At 44.4% G+C, this 19,532-nt stretch overlaps 1 protein-coding gene across 1 annotated transcript in view; it reads right to left on the reverse strand.

Moving 5' to 3' along the window:
* Positions 1 to 17,273: 17,273 nt before the first annotated feature.
* Positions 17,274 to 19,532, reverse strand: part of LOC138446664 (ATP-binding cassette sub-family C member 4-like) — a 126,555-nt gene continuing 124,296 nt past the window's right edge. The window contains exon 31 of the mRNA XM_069601883.1: positions 17,274 to 18,969. Within this exon, the coding sequence (XP_069457984.1) occupies positions 18,949 to 18,969 (21 nt within the window). The 3' untranslated portion in view covers positions 17,274 to 18,948. The remainder of the gene's footprint in view (positions 18,970 to 19,532) is intronic.

Genomic DNA, 19,532 nt, shown 5'->3' on the forward strand with positions numbered 1-19,532 from the left:
CTGCTGTAAATCTGGGCTTGGGGCTCCTTGCTCCACTCCACTGTGTTGGATGTGGCAGGAGCCCTAGCTCGAGCTAGACATAAAACCCCTTCATGCTTTTGCATTGCTGTGGATGTCTTATTCTCTCAGTTTTAGGGCTCGGACTCTGGGCATAACAGTTGAGACTCTGAGGTCAAGGCTCTGAATGGAAAATGACTTGAGGGACACACGTGTTGTCTCTTTGTATAAATGGTTGCTACTCTCCACCCCAAAGTACAGACATCACACATTTTATAGTGTCCAGATCTGTCATCCCTTCCCAGGGTAGGAAGGATATGGATATCACTTAGTCCTGTATTTCAGCCTCTGCAAATTCTTCCCTCGTCTTCCCCAGAAGAGCAGGGCTGAGGCTAAGAGAAGGCCTATTGCATCTCCATCACCAGCCCCCTGACTGTGTGAATGAGCCTGTGACTAACGTGGGGAGGAAAGTGAGATGAATGAGCGCCCTCTAGATCCAGCTGGTCCTCCCCCTGCCTTGCCCCCAGCACCTCCACCCTTCTGTTCCCTCTGCCATTGGACTTCCCCTCACATCCATTTAGGTCTTCCCAGAATTCTATGTTCCCAGCCCAGAGATCAAACCTGGGTCTCCAATGTTGCAGGCAGATTACTTACCATCTAAGTAACCAGAAAGGTGGCACCCTGCCTGAGAATCATGAAAGAGAAGAGTGAAAAAGCTGGGTTAAAACTCAACATTCAAAAAACTAAGATCATGACATCCAGTTTCATTACTTCATAGCAAATAGAGTGGGGGCATCTGAAGGAGAAAACACTCTGATGCTGTTGGCTCCTGGGTCTCCTGGACAATGGATTTCCCTCAAGAATCCCACCTCTGAGAGGATCCTGGCAGTCTGGTTCTTGATAGAACAGGTCTACACACCTAACCTGGCTTCTACAAGGCAGGGAGCAATGAGTTTCCAAGGGTAAGCATCACGTTTCAAGGGAACAATGCAGACCACACTTGAATTTAAGAATCAAAAAGTTTTCTTGGCTAGTCTAGTACTTCTCCCTTATCTAAGTCTCTAGGAGAATCCTACTGTTATTGGGCATAAGAGGGTTTGATTTCTTCCTGTTTTGTCCCCTACACTCCTGAGTCAGACCTCAAAAAGGGTCCTTCTGCCAGGAGTCACTTGCACCCATAGAATGAGAAGTTTGATTCAGAATGAGAGGAGAGCTTTATGCCCAATGCAGCATGAGAGGTAGGAGTTTGTTCTAGAGCACATGCTTTCCCCCAAACCAGCAGGGCTGTTTTATATGATTCCTGTCAGCTGGGAGGGGGCGAGGTTCTCCCAGGAGGGCTCAGCTGTGCTCCTTGAAGCTCCAGATCACAGTGCCGAGTGCGGCATCTCTGTGCCCAGCCCTCAAGAGCTAAGGTGTGGCCATTTTGCATCAGGGCATCTGGTCTGAAAGGCTGGCTGCAAGGCCTCTGCAGGAGGCACTCTGTGAGCAAGTGAAGCTCAGCTCAGCACAAATAAAAAGAAAAAAGGTTAGACTATTTGATGAGCAGCTTCTGTGATTTCTCCCCAGGAACTGTTGATGAGCTTTGTGGTGACACATCCCTCCTCTGTGCCCATCCTTCTCCTTGTCCTGAAGGTGCAGGTCCAGCTCCTGCAGCTGCTTCCTGCTGAGTGTGGGGTCGTCAGGCCCTGGAAAGGAAAGACTTCTCTCACCACCTTTGGACGTGTCTGGTGCCCCTGGGCCTCGGCCCTAACTGTTGTCCCTGAGATACAGCTGTCTGGAGTTTTCTAGATTCTGAGGGTCATGGAGAGGCCCAGGAAAGGACAAACTCAGTGCGGCTCATGTGGCCCCATCACCCTGGCCCTAGGTAGTTCCCCAGAACAGCCATCCTGGTGTCTGCAGCCCAGTGTCCATCCATGCCTCCTTCAGTGAGGCTACGTGCATCCTCGTGAAAACAGTTTCACATGCTGCCTGGTGCACAGACCCCTCCCTAGGCAACGAACGGATGACCAGAGCCAACTCGGTCCCCAGGACCTTCCCAGCCAGGGAGGCAGCAGGCTTATGTCACACTAGAAGTCCAGGCGGGTCTCGTCGGCCAACGTCGCAAGGGTGGCTGTTACCTATTTCATGGTGAGTGTTGTATATGGTTCCTTCGGCCAAAGTCTCTAACTGCCTTGATTGCAACAATTACTGCAATTAGTCATTTGCTCATTGGGGACACACTTTTATTGTTTTCTGGAAGAAAACTTCAGGTCAGAGAGATCTTCACACAAGTAGTCCAGGGCGTCCATTTGCTCCAGGTTGTTTCCTCATAGGTGGGTGCTCCGGGCCCCTTCTCTTGAGTGTGGTGTCCCCATGGAGTGACCTCCTGCAGCTTCTGGTTGATGGTGGTTGGCATCACCAGGTGGGGTCTGCTTCTCTCAGGAGTGATTGGTATTGCAGGCTGCTGGTTTTTGGGTTTTTAGATCCACCTCATCCTCTGGCTGGAACGAGTGGAGGGCAAGTGAGCAGGTGCAGCCTTGTCTGGTTACCATAGTTTCTCCTACCTGGAGGGCACACTTAAGTTGTTTCATTTCAAAGGGTCTAAAATGTCTCCTCTTTTGGGCTTGGGGAGTAGGTCTACCACACATGAGCTCAAACACACTTGACTTTATCCTTGGGAGCTAATTACATGCAGAGCAAGGCAATTGGGAATAAGTTAATCAATTTTTTTGAGTCTTCTGGCATAGCTTGACTAAATTCCTTTTAAGGTCTGGTTGGATCTCTCTACTTTCCTGGATAAGCAAGGTCTCCAGGATGAGTGTGAGGTCCATTTTATGCCCAAGGCACTTGTCATCCCTTTTGTCACTTGAGGCAGGAATCCTGGGCCATTATCACTTTGTGCTGATATAAAAGCAAATAGTAATCAAACTAAGAAAGAATAGAGAATTTTATTCAAGCCAAATGATGGTGCTAACCCAGGAAACAGGTTCTCAAAGCTGTGAGAATGTCTTGATTAGGAATTAAAGATGCATTTTCATACATTTTTGAGACAAATTATGTACCAAGTTCACAGATTAGCATCATATCCATAGTTCAACCAACAAAGTGTTGTGGGTTTGTCTTTTTAAAAAATTACTCATGTACAGACAAGCCTTTGGTCCATGTGACCCCTTGTACCCTTCTATGAGATGAAAAAGAAGCATTAATCATAGAATTATTACAGTGCTGGTTTCTGAAGAAAGGGGCCAGTTTTGTCTCACATTGATTTCATCCTCCTGCTTTGAGGAGGTCTGGTTAATGTGCAATGTAGGTACATTTCACTTTGGGAAAGGCCTGCCATAAATGGGGCATGTCAGTTGTCATTTTTTTTCTTTCTGTTATTTATGATTTTCCTCATCATAAGGATCCTGGGAACCCAAACCTGGGAATTTTCTCTCTTACTTAAGCCACTTTGCCATTTCAGTTCTAGTGGGGAGCACTTCTGCCCAGCCTGAACAATGTCCAGTAGTGCCTAGAGACCCCTGAAGTTGCCCTGTGCTGTTGGCATGACAGTGAGGTCAGTCTGCCAGTCTTCTCCAGGATATGTCCCTCTGGTCTGAATGGGCTTTATCTGGGGTCTGGGTATTCACTATGCAGAATGGGGCATGTCTCAACTTTCAGACTAGCTATACTTTTCATGCCTGGAGTCACCATGAACTCACCTAACCGATTATACAGAGCTTCCTTCCTGTGATGAGTTCCCATGAGTCTCCCCTGATGGTTTGAGAAGCTGAAGTTTGGGGAAAGAATTATTGCTCATGTTCAGTAACTAGCCCCATGTGGCCTCCCAGATCTCCATCTGTTGCTGAGCCAAACTTGGTTCAGCTTGCCCTCTCACGGTAAAGCCAATCTACTGACATCAGGTTGCGGTGAAGAAAAATGCAGCCTTTATTGCAGGTGCCAAATAAGGAGGAATGCTTAAAAACCTGGAAAACACAAATGGATTTTAGGAAAGGGTTTTTAAAGGCAAGATGAGGGAGTTTCAGGATATGTGATTAGCTAGTGCACAATTCTCTGGTTGATGGTGAAGTAACAGGGGGTGTTGCAGGGGCTAACATCAATTCTCAAGTCCCAGCTGGTCTGGATACCACTTGCTCATGGCCATCATGCAATTAATTTCTTCCATCTGATGGGGCTTTAGTATCTGCAAAACAACTCAGGGATGCGTATCATACACTTTTCTTTATGTCCTTCAGGGAGGAACTGAAGAGTCTGTGACAGTTGTGTGACTGATCTACTGTTTAATTTTGTTGTTGTTGTTGCTACATGTTGATCTTTCAATTATTAATTTTTAAGTCAGCTTTTGATGACTCAGGGGAGGCCTGGGAGACTAAAGTTTTCCCACAAATAAGAAGCACACAGAGGACATGGACTGGGGAGTAGGGAGGTCTATCCCAGAAGGGTCCTGCTCAATTATATACTGAAGCCATGATTCTTGGCTTTGTCTGATTCTTTGCTCATATATCCTGGGGAATAATTGGATGGATCTAGCCTTGTTATGCGGAGAAGGCAATGGCACCCCACACCAGTACTCTTGACTGGAAATCCCATGGATGGAGAAGCCTGGTAGGCTGCAGTCCATAGGGTCGCAAAGAGTCGGACACGACTGAGTGACTTCACTTTCATGCATTGGAGAAGGAAATGGCAACCCCCTCCGGTGTTCTTGCCTGAAGAATCCCAGGGATGGGGGAGCCTGGTGGGCTGCTGTCTATGGGGTCGCACATAGTCAGACATGACTGAAGTGACTTAGCAGCAGCAGCCTCATTATGAGGGGTAATTGCTAAGTTACTGGTTCTAGGGCCACTCTTTTGGCAGGTATTTCCACTTTGTTGTTTCCCTTTATTATCTCTGTACTCTTTAATGACCCCTACATTGAATCACTGCCACTTTTTTCAGAAGCTGAGCTTCTTCTAAGAGTCCTAATAGGTTTAATCCATATTTTACCTGATTCTTTTCTACAGTAAACATACCCTTTTCTTTCCAAATAGCTCCACGTGTGTGTGGGATTCATATGCACACCTGGAATCTGTGTTAACCTTTAAGATCTTCCCTGTCTCGAGTTCTAATTCTCAGGTGAGGGCTGTCAGCTCAGCCTTTTGAGAGGCTTCATGCATGTCTGTCTGGGTCTAGGAGGTCACTGCACATCTACCAGCCTATTTCCTCTCTTATAAAACTGTGAGCTATTCCTCTTCTGCATTTGGGAGAAACTCACTTCCTAGGTCAGGCAGCTGGAATAGATCATGTTTGCGGTTTCTATACAGTCAGACTCCAAGGACCCTGTTTCTGTAGGTAGTGGGATTTAGTGTATGATGGGTTTTATGGTGACCACTAGGTTTATCTAAATGCATAACCTGAATTTGAATTGACCTTTGGGGGATAGCCAATCTATTCCCTTGCTGCTGCTGCTGTTAAGTCACTTCAGTTGTGTCTGACTCTGTGCAACCCCATAGATGGCAGTCCTTAGAAGTTACTAAAACTGAACCTGGTGTGAGGACCACATAGAGATTGTCTGACCAAACAGTAGCTTTTTCAGTCTCCTTTAGCAGGGCTGTAGTACCTGCTGTTGCCCATGGGCATGGAGGCCATATTTTAGCAATTTGATCTGTTTAGAGAAATCAGCAACCACTGGAGTAAGGAGCCCCAGTCTGACCTAATTTCCCAAGGTGATGCCTCTTCTTTCTTGAATGTAAAGCTCAAAGGGTTTAGCTGAATCTGGAAGGGCCAGGGCAGGGACCTGAATTAATGTATGAGGGTTCCAGTTTCTCCACATCCTCAGCTCTGTTATGTCTTTTTAGTTACAGTGTTGAATCTTTTAAGATCAGTAAATAAGTGCAGATAATGGTCTTAGGACATCTCCAGGTTTGTAAGCTCTGTGCCCTGGTTATCAGTCATGCACCTAGATGGCATTCACTAAATATCTATCCAATGAATGAAAAAAAATCCAAACCTTTTATTTGTATATTGCCTTAGGTTTTAGGCTTTTTACAAAGTGCATTCACAAATTCTAAGGCTCAATATAACACTGTAGGATGTAAGAAGACTGGGGATTTCCTGTTCTAGACCTGGGAAACTTGGGTAATAATTGAAGCATTTAGATTGGCTTCATATCCAGTCTTCTCTGTACTATTTAACATTGATTTTTCAATACGTTTTAAAAATACCTTATTAATGTTCAGAAAATAATACCAAGAAGTTTTAAAAGATCTTAGTTTTTTTAAAAAATACAGCAGAACCTCAAGGGACTGGCTTTATTTGGCAGTTTGGAGACAGCTAATTATAGTCCTGGGCTTCCCTGGTGGTTCAGTGGTAAAGAATCTGCCTGTGAAAGCAAGACATGTAGGTTTGACCCCTGGGTCAGGAAGATCCCCTAGAGAAGGAAATGGTGACCCACTCCAGTATTCTCGCCTATGGACAATCCTATGGACAGAGGAGCCTGGTGGACTACAGTTCTTAGGGGTCGAAAGAGAGTTGGACATGACTTAAAAACTAAACAATAATCATGGTCCTGAGATAGTTGTGGGGACTGGAGAGAACAGTCCAGGGTCTGACAAATGAAGTCACTAGACTTCCAGCTTCAGCAAGCAGTTTCTTCATCTTTGAAGTAGAACTAATAGGTGAGCATTCTCAGGGCTGGAAAGTGTAGGAAAAGTCAAAGAGAACTGTAGATCAGGTGAGGACTAGTTATGTAGGCTGCTGATCTGTAACATATGCCACTGTTATTCGTCCAGGTTCTGAGCACACATGATGAAGGAAATCATAAGGCAGTCTCTCTCTCCCCATGTTCCCTTTTCCCACTCTAAGAGGATAGCAAACAGCTAATAGGCACAGTGCCCTAAACAGTGCAACATGCCAAGGCCTGTCCCCATTGATAGCATTCAGTCATCCTTCAAAAGCATTTGAGCTCCTTTAAACTTCTGTTGCCTTTCTTAGTTCTTTGTAGCTCTGCTGGGGTCCAGCCCCGGTGGATCCAGGGAATTTGAAGGTGGGGACGGCATCGGCGTCTTTGGAAAGAACTTAATTACAGATAGAGAGGGATTAGAAAATTAGCAGAGAAAAAGAGGCTGAATAACTTGGTTCACGTGGAATAGCATCCATGCTCCAGATGGGAATTCAGCCAGAAAAAAGGGAGCAAGAAAGAAGCGACATGGGGGAATCAGTCTTTCCGGAAACTGATCCGATTTCTTCATTTTTGGGTTTGCTTATATACCTTTTGTTACATATAGGGATGAATACAGAGTCACGTGGGGGTCAACAATCCCAACCTTTATCAAAATCAGGTGCTTCACATATAAAGGTCTTAGGGATTTTATGATCCTTTCTTTCTGATAACCAAAAACTTATTTTTTCCAAGGGTGTTTTTTCTTAAACCAGGCACCACCCTCCAAATAAAGTTACATTCCTATAGGGTGAGGGTGTAGTGAGTTACAATCAAGAAAGGGAATTTATTTAACCCAAGGTTAACATGACTAATCTTAAAGGTTAATACTTATTTCTCCTATATGCTTAAAGGTTAATACTTATTTCTCCTATATGATAGTTATATTCATTATAAGGGCAGGGAACATGGAGATTTAGCAGCAAACATCAGCCCAACAAATGAAAATCCTTTCACCAATGTTCCCCTTAAGATCTATTTAGTCTTAAGATAGTGATAAAGTTACATTTTTACATAGCAAGGACACAGTGATTTATAACAAAGTACAGTGATCTATTACAAAAGAGAAAATTCACTAACTCAAAAAGTCTAGTATTGCTAACATCAAAAACTACTGTATTTCCTTTTCTATATTCCAAATGCATTGATTAATATATTCCCAGGTGCCTAAGAATATGGAGGCCTGGTGGCAATCATTGACTCAACAAGAAGAAAAAGTCCTATGCTAATTAAGACTCTCAAAATACTCCAAAACTCTCTGTGCTATTTATGGTTAAGAGATAGTAGTATGGATAATCCTGTCACACAAGCTAGTCTGTCAGCAGAGAGGTTTGACCTGAGACACCCTTGTCCCACCCAGGGGAGGGAATTAGCAGCAATTATTGACACAACAAATGAAAAAACCCTTCACCAATATAATTCCTAACCAACCCACTATACTAATAATTTCTAACTCCCCAAAAGAATTTGCCTTTAGTAAGACTAAATCATCTCGTGCCTCTCAGGTTGGGAGGCTGTAAACAATCACATGTGGTCGGACGAACCTATACAGGCGGGCTAGATAACCTTCACAGGAGTCCGTAAGCTGAAACACTCTTGTCACGCCCAGGAATTTTTATTGCCTTGGAGCTGCACGTTTATTCCTTCTCCGAGAGAAACGGTTATGGGGGAGAGCATAAAACAGACTCTGGTTTTGGGGTAGATGCTCGGGAACAGGGGGTTTCCTGAGGCTTGATCACGCCTTTGTGTATGCCAAGCCTCTTTCCTCATGACCTTTGCCATGGGCGGAGTTCCTCACACTGGCCCCCAGCATAGCTCTTTGCAGGTCTTTATCATCTAGGATAAATTCTGTTTTGTTTTGGCCACAGGTTGTGTCATCAAACCCAAGTTCCTGTACCCAAGGCACAGTGATGCTGTATAAACCGAAATGTTCAAGTTCTGAGCAGAGAAAGCTTTATTGTGAGAGTCAAGCAGGGAGTACAAGGGCCCTATGCTTAAAAGACCTGAATTCCCAGATGGATTTCAGGGGAAATTTTTTAAAGGTAAGGTAAGGAAGAGAGTCCAGAATCCTAACTGAGAATTATATTTTATTCAGCCAACTTGCTGAGGACTTAAACCCCATAGTTCAGAGATAGCTCTAAGGGACTGCTCCCAAGATATAAGGGAGGAACCAGGATACATAGGGGATTTTGCAATATAAACCAGGTAGTCAGAGCATCAAAAATTGTGCTTAGTCTCTCAGTCATGTCCGACTCTTTGTGACCCCATGGACTGTAGCCCACCAGGCTCCTCTGTCCGTGGGATTCTCCAGACAAGAATACTGGAGTGGGTTGCCATGCCTTCCTCCAGGGGGTCTTCCCAATTCAGAGATTGAACCCAGGTCTCCCACACTGCAGGCAGTTTCTTACCGTCTGAGCCACCAGGGAAGCCCAAGAATACTGAAGTGGGTAACTTTTCCCTTTCCAGGGGAACTTCCTGACTCAGAAATCAAACTGGGGTCTCCTGCATTGCAGGCAGAGTCTTTACCAGATAAGCTACCAGGGAAGCCCTGTTAGTTAAAGAAAACCAGACATCTGGTGCTAGTAGTAAAGAACATGCTAGCCAGTGCAGGATACATATAAGACTCGGGTTCGATTCCTGGGTTGGGATCCTGCCTGGAGGAGGGCACGACAACTCACTCCAGTATACTTGCCTGGAGAATCCCATGGACAAAGTAGCCTGGCGGCCTACAGTCCATGGGGTTGAAGAGTCAGACACAGCTAAAGCGACTTAGTACGCATACATAGCCATCTCAAGTTAATGAATTTCTTTTGGGGTGGACCATACTGAGAGTCTTGTGGGATCTCAGTTCTCACCCAGGGGTTGAAGCCATACCTATGGCAGTGAAAGTGCAGGGGTTGGGGTGGGGGAGGGGGTCCATTCCAGGAAAGTCCCACAGGGTCTGCTTGGTTACAGCTGGGGACCTCCCTCTCCCCCTTGTTTGGTCCTGATGAGGACAGAGTGCCGAGGGGGCGGGCTGTTAATGCCTTTGCCCAGCTTTCTCTGGGTCGTTCCAGAAGCTAGGGGGCGGTTCAGAGCAGCAGAGGCGGACACAGTCTGCGGCTCCCTCTCTGCATCTGGGTGGGTGCCTGGGCTCAGAGCAAGCTCTTCCGTAGAGTTTGCAGCCAGGTGCTGGCCCCGCTTGCTGAGCATTTAGCTTACCTGCCTCCATCAACTGCTCTGGCTCCTGATCTCGCATCTCCCCGTGGTTCCGGGCAGATTCCTCCCGGCCGTCCCTTCCTCCCGCAGCCACGCCCCGGCTTGGCTTCCAGCAGCCGTGGCAGGGCGGGCGTTTAGCAGATGCCCCCGAGACGACGCCCGAGAGGCAGTTTAGCTGACCACCGGGCGGGCAGCCGACGCTCCTCTCCCCAAAGCAGGTGGTTCCCGGGCTCTCGCCGAGCGGACCGGTGAGGTGTCTGGGTCTCCAGCATTCCCGCCGGCGCCTCCAGGAGCAGCGTGTCCCGGTTCCGCGCCCGCCCCGGCCGGCAAGAGGCAGCCGCTGTCCCCTCCCCGGAGGAGAAGCCCAACCCGCTGCAGGACACGAACCTCTGCTCGCGCGCGTTTGTCTGGTGAGCGTGCCCCCCGTCCCCCGCCCGGGCTGTGACACCCTCGCCGCCGGCGCCTTTGGTGGTACAGATGTCGGGGTGAGATCGGCTTCTTGAGGTCTGTGGCGTCTCGAATGGTCTAGACCCCCTCCCCAACCCACCCTTAGCCAGGTTCCCCCAAATCGGTCAGGAATTCTCAGTTCTCAACTAAAGCTGCACCTTTTTTCTCCCCTAAACAAGCAGCTTGTGAACAGCTTCCTGTATCCAGGTAGTGCGCTGCGCCATTGCCATCTTCCAATAATGTCCCCACTTTCCCCCAAATTCTTTAGGTGACAGCTGCGGTCCTACTCCACCGCGTCCCCTTGTCCCTGTCCATGACCATGTCTCCCGCCCTCCCTTTGTGGCTCTCACTGTATGTCCTAGAACCTAGCTGTGGCAAATTTCACGTGATCACACACACACACTATTTTGTATTTAATGGACGAAAACACTGTTGTTGAACACGTTTTCGCTTTTGCCTGGGATACACAGCCGGGACTCTGTCCAGGTGATTCTGGTGGAAGGTTGAGACTGGCTTCTGCTTTAAGCAAGCCCTTCCACTGGCATTGTTACTTCAGTGTTAACTTTTAACAGTCCTGTATTGTATTAATATTTGACCAGCCCCTTTCTCTATTGTGAATATTTCACTTCCATCTTTGGGGGATGGGGTCCCTGAAGCCGGTCGGGCCTTCTCTCTATTCCCAGCCCTTAGAGAAGTGGTGCATGGTCTTAATACAGGTGGGGCTTCCCTGGTGGCACCAGTGGCAAAGAACCCTCCTGCCAGTGAAGGAGACAGAAGAGATGTGGGTTCCATCCCTGGATCAGGCAGATCCCCTAGAGTAGGGCGTGGCAACCCCCTCCAGTATTCTTGGCTGGAGTATCCCATGGACAGAGGAGCCTGGCGGGCTACAATCCATGGGGTCACAGAGGGTCGGACATGATTGAAATGACTTCACACACATAGTTAATGCAGGTGGTCCTGCCCAGGAGTCCTATGGTCCTGAAACCGACAGGTCCCTAAGGTGGGAGGAAGCTTACAGGTGGAAAATGGCTTGGAAAAGGTGAAACTTTTAACTGAAGTCATCCATCCAGTAGCTGGAACTACTAACTAGGTGGACTTTAATCACACTGGGTGATGATTAGATCTTTTGTTACTGGACCCTTACTCATTCATCTTTCCAAAATTCTATTTCCTTTTATCACAGGACAGCTTGCAGGATGTCCCAGGGACCTCTCCTTTGCTTTTTGATCATGGTGATTCCAATGTGTATAGCTACATTTGTTGGCCCTTAAGGAAAAAGAGGCAAGGAATATGGGTGGGATTAATGTAAATAATAATAAAGTAGCCAGACATCTCCTTAAGGGAGGGCAAGAAACTCATTTCTGTTTTATTTGTGGATTTTCAATAATGCATGTATATACAAATGGGAAGGAGAGGATTTCTCATTGATTTTGGTAGATACCCATTTCCAGTTTTCCTGCAGGAAGGGAAGGAGCTAGTACCTCTCATCTCACACCTGAAGGCACTGAAGCAGAGAGGCTGAGTAAATTGCCCACATCACACAGCTAGTAAGTGCTGGAGTGGGAACACAAACCAGGCCATCTGTCTCCCCAGCCTGTGCTATCCTGTATGCAAATACTGTACCGAGCTCCTTTTATAGAGGCACTTGTTCTTAAGTGCAGGGAGAAGGTGATTCTAAACACACCTTTGGTCTTGTTGGTAGGAGTCTTTCAAGGGAAGTTCTTCAAGCTCTCGCTGTTGGAAATGATGCATGTGAAACATCTAGGTAATCAAGCTTTAGGGTAGTGGCTCTCAGAGTCTGCCCTGGTGGCTCAGAGGTTAAAGCCTCTGCCTGCAATGCGGGAGACCTGAGTTCAATCCCTGGATCCAGAAGACCCCCTGGAGAAGAAAATGGCAACCCACTCCAGTATTCTTGCCTGGAGAATCCCATGGACAGAGGAGCCTGGTGGGCTACAGTCTGTGGGGTCACAAAGAGTCGGACACGACTGAGCGACTTCACTTTCACTTTCTCAGAGTCTCGCTGTCAGACCTGCAGCATCCTCATCACCTGGGAGCTTATTAGAAATGCAGATCCCCCCGTGCTCCTTCTAGACCAGTTCTGTAAAGTTAGAAACTCTGGGGATGAGGTTAAACAAGCTCCAGGAGATTCTGATGGAAGGTGGAGGCCGGCTTCTGCTTTAAGCTGCTCCTCCCATTGGCATTGTTCCTTCAATGTTAACTTTCAAAAGGGGTCCAGACTTTATGAAGTTAGTTGTTGCCATCTGTATGTGAAGTCTGAGGTAGCTGAGTGATTTCTTTGTGTACCTCACTTGCTGAGCCGGGAAAGTGAGAATGAGTCCAGCAAGGAAGCGGCGCCCAGAGACTCATAGAGAAAAACTGTTTTTTCACCTATTCTTTGGGTATTTGCTTTCTTCCCAAATTTCATCTGCTTTTGAAACTTGTAAATGATGCCAGTAACTAGCTTACTGACTTTTATACAAATGACCTTGAAATGGAAAGTGGGGTCTGGCTGCTCACCTCTCAAAAGCCAATAATGAAGCAAAATTGGTGGAAAGGAAAGTTTGCTTTATTTTGGATGCTGTCACGGGGGTATCGGGGAGGGCAGATGCCAGCCCAAAGTCTCACTCCCTACCCCTGTGTCCCAACAATCAGTGGGCAAGAACTTTTTTAGACCAATGGCAGGGGCTCCATGGAGAAACAGCACAGTCAGCTCGGATAGTCATCTTGAAATTGGTCACTGGCAGTCTGACTAGTATCATCTTGATTGTTTTAGATACAGCTAATCTTTGGGTCCAGGGTTGATTTCTGCCCATTTCCTTGAAGCAGTTCTCAAAATTGTAGCAGCTCATATCATAGCTCGGAGAAGGCAATGGCAACTCACTCCAGTATTCTTGTCTGGAAAATCCCATGGATGGAGGAGCCTGGTAGGCTATAGTTCTTGGGGTCACGAAGAGTTGGACATTTACTGAGCAACTTCACTTTCACTTTTCACTTTCATGCATTGGAGAAGGAAATGGCAACCCACTCCAGCGTTCTTGCCTGGAGAATCCCAGGGACAGGGGAGCATGGTGGGCTGCCATCTGTGGGGTCACAAAGAGTCGGACACGACTGAAGTGACTTAGCAGCATATCATAGCTACAGTCTGGTCATAGTATAGTTAACTTCTACCTGGCCAGGGTTTTAGCATCTGCAAGACAGCTCACAGGATATGGTTTCGAATAGGAGGAACTGAAGGACGAACTAATGGTCCTTGAATTTGCTTATTAACTAAACTACTGTTGTTTTGTCCTGTTTGACTGTTTTCCTTTCTTTATGTGTTTTCTCACTTTGATTAAACTTATGGCCACCTCATGCGAAGAGCTGACTCATTGGAAAAGACTCTGATGCTGGGAGGGATTGGTGGCAGGAGGAGAAGGGGATAACAAAAGATGAGATGGCTGGATGGCATCACTGACTCAATGAACGTGAATCTGAGTGAACTCCAGGAGTTGGGATTGGACAGGGAGTCCTGGCGTGCTGCAATTCATGGGGTCGCAGAGTTGGACACGACTGAGCGACTGAACTGCACTGATCCTTTGGCTAAAGTTTTACTATAGGCAAAAGGCCATTGGAGGACCTGGGGGGGAAGGCACGTAGGGTCCTACTCCATTTCAACATCATTGGGGTTTCAGTGTTTTTACAGTTCAGTTTGGACTTAAGGTCTAAGAAGAATCATACATTATGGCTAGTGGTGATTATAAATTTTAGAAAAGAATAAATATTTTTCTATTTCTGTAAGAAATTTAAAACTGTAGCAGAAGAAAGGAATAAGGATTTCTTTCTATTAGCCAAATATACTTGCTGATATTTTGGTGGTTTCTTAGTCTTTCCCCTAGAAATCTTTATGCACACCTGCACACAACCACATTCTTTTCTATAAAACCAGGCAGTTTTGAATCCTGAATCTTTTTTAGTTTTCTGTAGTTTACATTGGGCATTAAATAGTCTGAAACATGGTACTGTAATTTGTGCATCCTTTCATTTTTGTTTAACACAGTTGATTTCTGATTATGATATGGGGAGTATCCACAGCCATGCTTCTGGTACACTGGTCCTTTATCTATATTCCCAGAACTAGGATAACTGGTGAAAGGCCACATTGTTTTTCATAGGGTTTGGAATTTGCCCCCTTAATAACTGTTTGTATGCTTATTTCACTGTCAACTTTGAGTTCCTGAATTACATTTTTTTTTCTCAGTCTAAAGTTAAAAATAATATCAAGCAGTTTGAATTTATTTGACTCAGAGATGGAATTTTTTGTTCCATCTATATTTGGCATTACCTTTCTTTGGTATAGGAAAGAAAACTGACCTTTTTCCAGTCTGGTGGCCACTGCTGAGTTTTCCAAATTTGCTGGCATATTGAGTGCAGCACTTTCACAGCATCATCTTTTAGGATTTGAAATAGCTGAACAGGAATTCCATCATCTCCACTAGCTTTGTTCTTAGTGATGCTTCCTAAGGCCCACCTGACTTCACATTCAAGGATGTCTGGTTCTAGGTGACTGATCACAACATTGTGATTATCTCAATTGCAAAGATCTTTTTTGTATAGTTCTTTGTATTCTTGCCACCTCCTCTTAATATCTTCTGCTTCTGTTAGGTCCCTACCATTTCTGTCCTTTATTGTGCCCATCTTTGCATGAAATGTTCCCTTGGTATCTCTAATTTTCTTGAAGAGATCTCTAGTTTTCCCATTCTGTTGTTTTCCTCTACTTCTTTGCATTGATCACTGAGGAAGGCTTTCTTATCTCTCCTTGATATTCTTGGGAACTCTGAATTCAACAATTGTCCATCTAGTCAAAGCTATGGTTTTTCCAGTAGTCATGTATGGGTGTGAGAATTAGAATATAAAGAAAGCCGAGTGCCAAAGAAATGATGATTTAGAACTGTGGTGTTGAAGACTCTTGAGAGTCCATTGGACTGCAAGGAGATCCAACCAGTCAATCTTAAAGGAAATCAGTCCTGAATATTCATTGGAAAGACTGGTGCTGAAGCTGAAACTTCAATACTTTGGCCACCTGATGTGAAGAACTGACCCATTTGAAAAGACCCTGATGCCGGGAAAGACTGAAGGCAGAAGGAAAAGGGGATGACAGAGGATGAGAGGGTTGGATGGCAATACCGACTCAATGGACATGAGTTTGAGTTAACTCCAGGAGTTGGTGATGGACAGAGAGGCCTGGTGTGCTGCAGTCCATGGGCTCACAAAGAGTCGGACCCAACTGAGCAACTGAACTGAACTTTCTATCTATTTGTTGTTTTTCAATTGTCTGTTAATGGATTTTTTCCTATGAGGCATTTATAGTTTTTAAATAACTTGCAATAGTGTTTATAATACTTTGCCAGATTTTCATTTGTATTGTAATTTAGTTGAAGTTTTACATTATATATCATTAATTATAATGAGCCTCTTTTTCTCCTGTTGCTTATGTAATATCTTTATTACAATCCTGGCATCATCTAAAATTCTATAAATGTTTTATTTTAGTTCTTTTACCCTTCCTTTTCTAACAACAAAGGCAGATAGAATTTCATTTAGTATTCAGTATAAGATAGGCTCCATTATTTTCCCCCCAAACTGTCCCCTTTCCCGTCATGGTTTATTGAATAATTATACTCCTCAGTTCTGAACCAAAGTGCCCCTCCTTTTTTTCCTAAGCAAGCAGCTTATGAACAGCTTCCTTTATTTAATTAGTGTCCTGCACCTTTGCAGTCTTCCAGTAACATCCCCACATTTTCCCATATTTCTTAAGTGACAGCTGTGTTGCAACTGCATGGAGCTCCTTCTGACCCAAGTCTATGACCAGGTCTCCCTCCCACTCTCTGTGTGATTCTCACTGTATATCCTGATACCCAGTTGTGACAAACTTCATGTGTATAAAAAGAATGATTTTTTATTTAATGAATGGGGGAACTATTCTTGAACATGTTTTTGCTTCTGCCTTGGACACACAGCCTGGAGTAGAGTGTGTATTTGACAAGCCCCTTTCCTTCCCTGGTGGCTCAGACGGTAAAGAATTTCCCTGCAGTGTAGAAGACCTGGGCTTGATCCCTGGGTCAGGAAGATCCCCCAGAGAAGGAAATGGAAGATGTAATTAAAAAGTGAATAGAGTGCAATTCCAAGTCTCTAGAAGCCCATGGTTTTAAGACCTGCAGACTCCAGTCAGGGCAGGCTATGTGAATTACGGGACGCAGTGGAAAAAGGAAAAAGGAGGACTCCTTGTTTAAAAATTATCTCAAGATGGCGAAAACAGGACACTAAACAAGTGGTTCAGTTTAATGAATGAGAGGTAGCTAGAGTATAACAGAAATATGAGTTATCTTGGATGAGGATTGACCTTAAGGTGGCTACACCTGAGGTGACCCAGTGGATATCTCCCCTACATGGACCTTGTCTTTTTTAGACCAGAGAGCATTAAGGAGAATTACTTCCTCATTTTGACTTAACTGTAAGTTACCAAGAGTTTCGCCCACAGCACAGCCTTATCACCTGCCTCTGGAGCTGTGGCACATGCTGTGGGGGGACATGGAGACGCGCTGTCCTCACTTCCCTGCAAGGACTTATTGTTCAGCTGCTGGAAGTGCTGCCAGTGGGCAGTCTTCAGTCACCAGTTTTCTGAAGGCAGCCTCTATGCAATGTCCTGTGCAGGTAGAGGTATAAAGCCCTGGCCAGTGGACATGTCAGGATAACCTTGAAGGGCCATCTTCACTCCGGAGCCCCCACAGGGTCAGGTAAGGTTGCCTGGCCAGTATTCCAGCTTGACTTTTTCCCTCTGTATCCTTACCCCATTTCTTCCCATTTCATTCCACAAGTGTGGAATGCCAGGGGCACCCCTAATACACACCCCAACACTTAGCAGCATCCATGTCTGCATCCCAGAGAACCAACCTGCAAGAGGTATCAAAAAACATTCCAGTACTTGGGGAGGATTTTTATTTGAACATTACTGTTTATATATATATTACATTTTTAAATTGCCAAATAAAAGGGTGGAAACAAGGATTTGTGAATGTGGTTACCTTTGGTTTAAACACCTTAATCTAAAGTTGTCTGACCAAAATGAAAGTTATATAAACTATCATGTTGAACCATATGAAAGTACCATTTTATAGGTTAAAAAAAGGCTGAATGTTAGCAGTTACATACATTCTGTTAGTTCAATCTAACAGAAAAAAACTCCATTAGCATTTAAATTTAGAGAACTTTATACTTATTAATAACTCATGGATAAAATATATAATTAAATTAGAAATCAGAAACTACATAATACTATGGTTATTGATCAGTGCCAAGTACCAAAACTTGTAGTTTGCAGCTAAAGTGGGACTTAGGTGGGGGGAAAAAAGGCTCTATGTAATTATAAAAAGAAGTAAGTTAAAAATTAATGTTTCCAATTTATGAAATTAGAGGAAAAAATCTCAAATGTAGAGGGAAAGAAATAATATGAACTAGGAAACAAACCAGAGAGATTCAATCAAGCCAAAAAAATTGATTCTTTGAAAATAGGAAAAAGTCATGTAAGACTATTCATAAAAAGACTCAAAGAAAATTAAAAAGCATTAAACCACAATTATAGATGCTGCAGAAATTAAAGCTATAAGATATTGTGAATAACCTTATGCTAATCAAACTTAAAATTCACAGAAACAGATTCACTCCTAGAGAAATGAAACTTAACCAAAATTGACTCTGTAGAAATAACTGAATAGTCCTAAAATAATTACCAGAAATTAACCAGACATTGATGGTTACACAGCATACTGAATATGATTAGTGCCACTGCAAACTGTATCTTTAAGAACAGTTATGTGGCAAATTGTTATATATATATTTTATGAAAAATGTAAAATGTAAAAAAATGTAAAATCCTCAATCTAGAAGATAAGTTATTATACATATTTTCTTATTTACCAAATCACCTAGTATATTTTCTCTCCCTTCTCTTTTAAAATATATAATGTTGTCCTTCTGTATTTTTTTTTCTGGAGGAAGGATGCCCTGCTCTCATATAATGTCACTTAAACTAGTCTATATTTTTTGTTATTCCCATTTTCTCTGTACTGTTTTAACCAGAGGTCTTTGGGTAGGATAATGGAGCCCAGTTCTGTTAAAAGAAGTGGTGAGACAAAAAGGCAACTTCACGTAGTCTTCAAGTAAATGGAATCCTGTCTAATATAATTGGACAGCAGTATATAATTCGGGGAGAAGCAAAAATCATCCGTGATGACTTCAATTTGTACCTTAGAGAATGAGCTTTGGCTCTGGAGTCTCTCAAGGCACAAAACCTGGTAGACAGCTTTTACTGGTGGCCTGAATCTCTGATTTGGATAAGAAAAAAAAAATAGTATTATATACAAATAAAAATCTTTTTGCAAGAGCATGGAATCAAATTAAGATTTTGTATCTGTAAATATTTGTTGCTGGTATAAGGAAAATATAATACAGCTCATGCAGTGCAAAAACTATTGGATAAATGCCTTCAGAATAGATGTGAACTTATGGTAGAATAGCAATGCTGACTCCAAAATTAAGTCTGAGGACTGTCCATTGAAAGCCTTTATAGTCACCTGGTCACTGTGAGTGCTATCTGGCTATTTTCTTTTGAAGTGCGCCTGAGGAGAAAAAAGACAAAAACAACATCTTTAGAAGTTTTAAAGTCCTCCTCTCTAAGGCAGTGTATTTCTAGGCTTCCCCAGTGGTCTAGTGGTAAGAATTCACCTGCCAAAGCAAACGACACAGGTTTGATCACTGGTCCAGGAAGATCCTGCATGCCGTGAAACAACTGGGCTCATGAACCACAACTACTGAAGCTGTGTGCCACAACTACTGAAGCCCGAGCACCCTGGAACCTGAGCTCTGCACCAAGAGAAGCCACCGTAATGAGAACCCCAAGCACCCTGGAAGCTGCGCTCTGCACCAAAAGAAGCTACCGCAACGAGAACCCCGAGCACCCTGAAGAAGCCCATAGTCCACACTTGCCACAGCTAGAAAATGCGTGCACACAGCAACAAAGACACAACACAGCCAAAAATAAGTAAACAACATTTTAAAAGTTGACGGTCTGACAGCTTGTTCTCTTAAGAGGATTGACCACATGCAGAAATAATGTCAAGATAATCAACTGGGATGGGAATCAGGATAAGTATTTCGTTATGCCTTTCCATAGGGGTGACCT

The sequence above is a fragment of the Ovis canadensis genome, chromosome 10 (genome assembly GCF_042477335.2).
Source record: "Ovis canadensis isolate MfBH-ARS-UI-01 breed Bighorn chromosome 10, ARS-UI_OviCan_v2, whole genome shotgun sequence".
Classification (NCBI taxonomy): domain Eukaryota; kingdom Metazoa; phylum Chordata; class Mammalia; order Artiodactyla; family Bovidae; genus Ovis; species Ovis canadensis.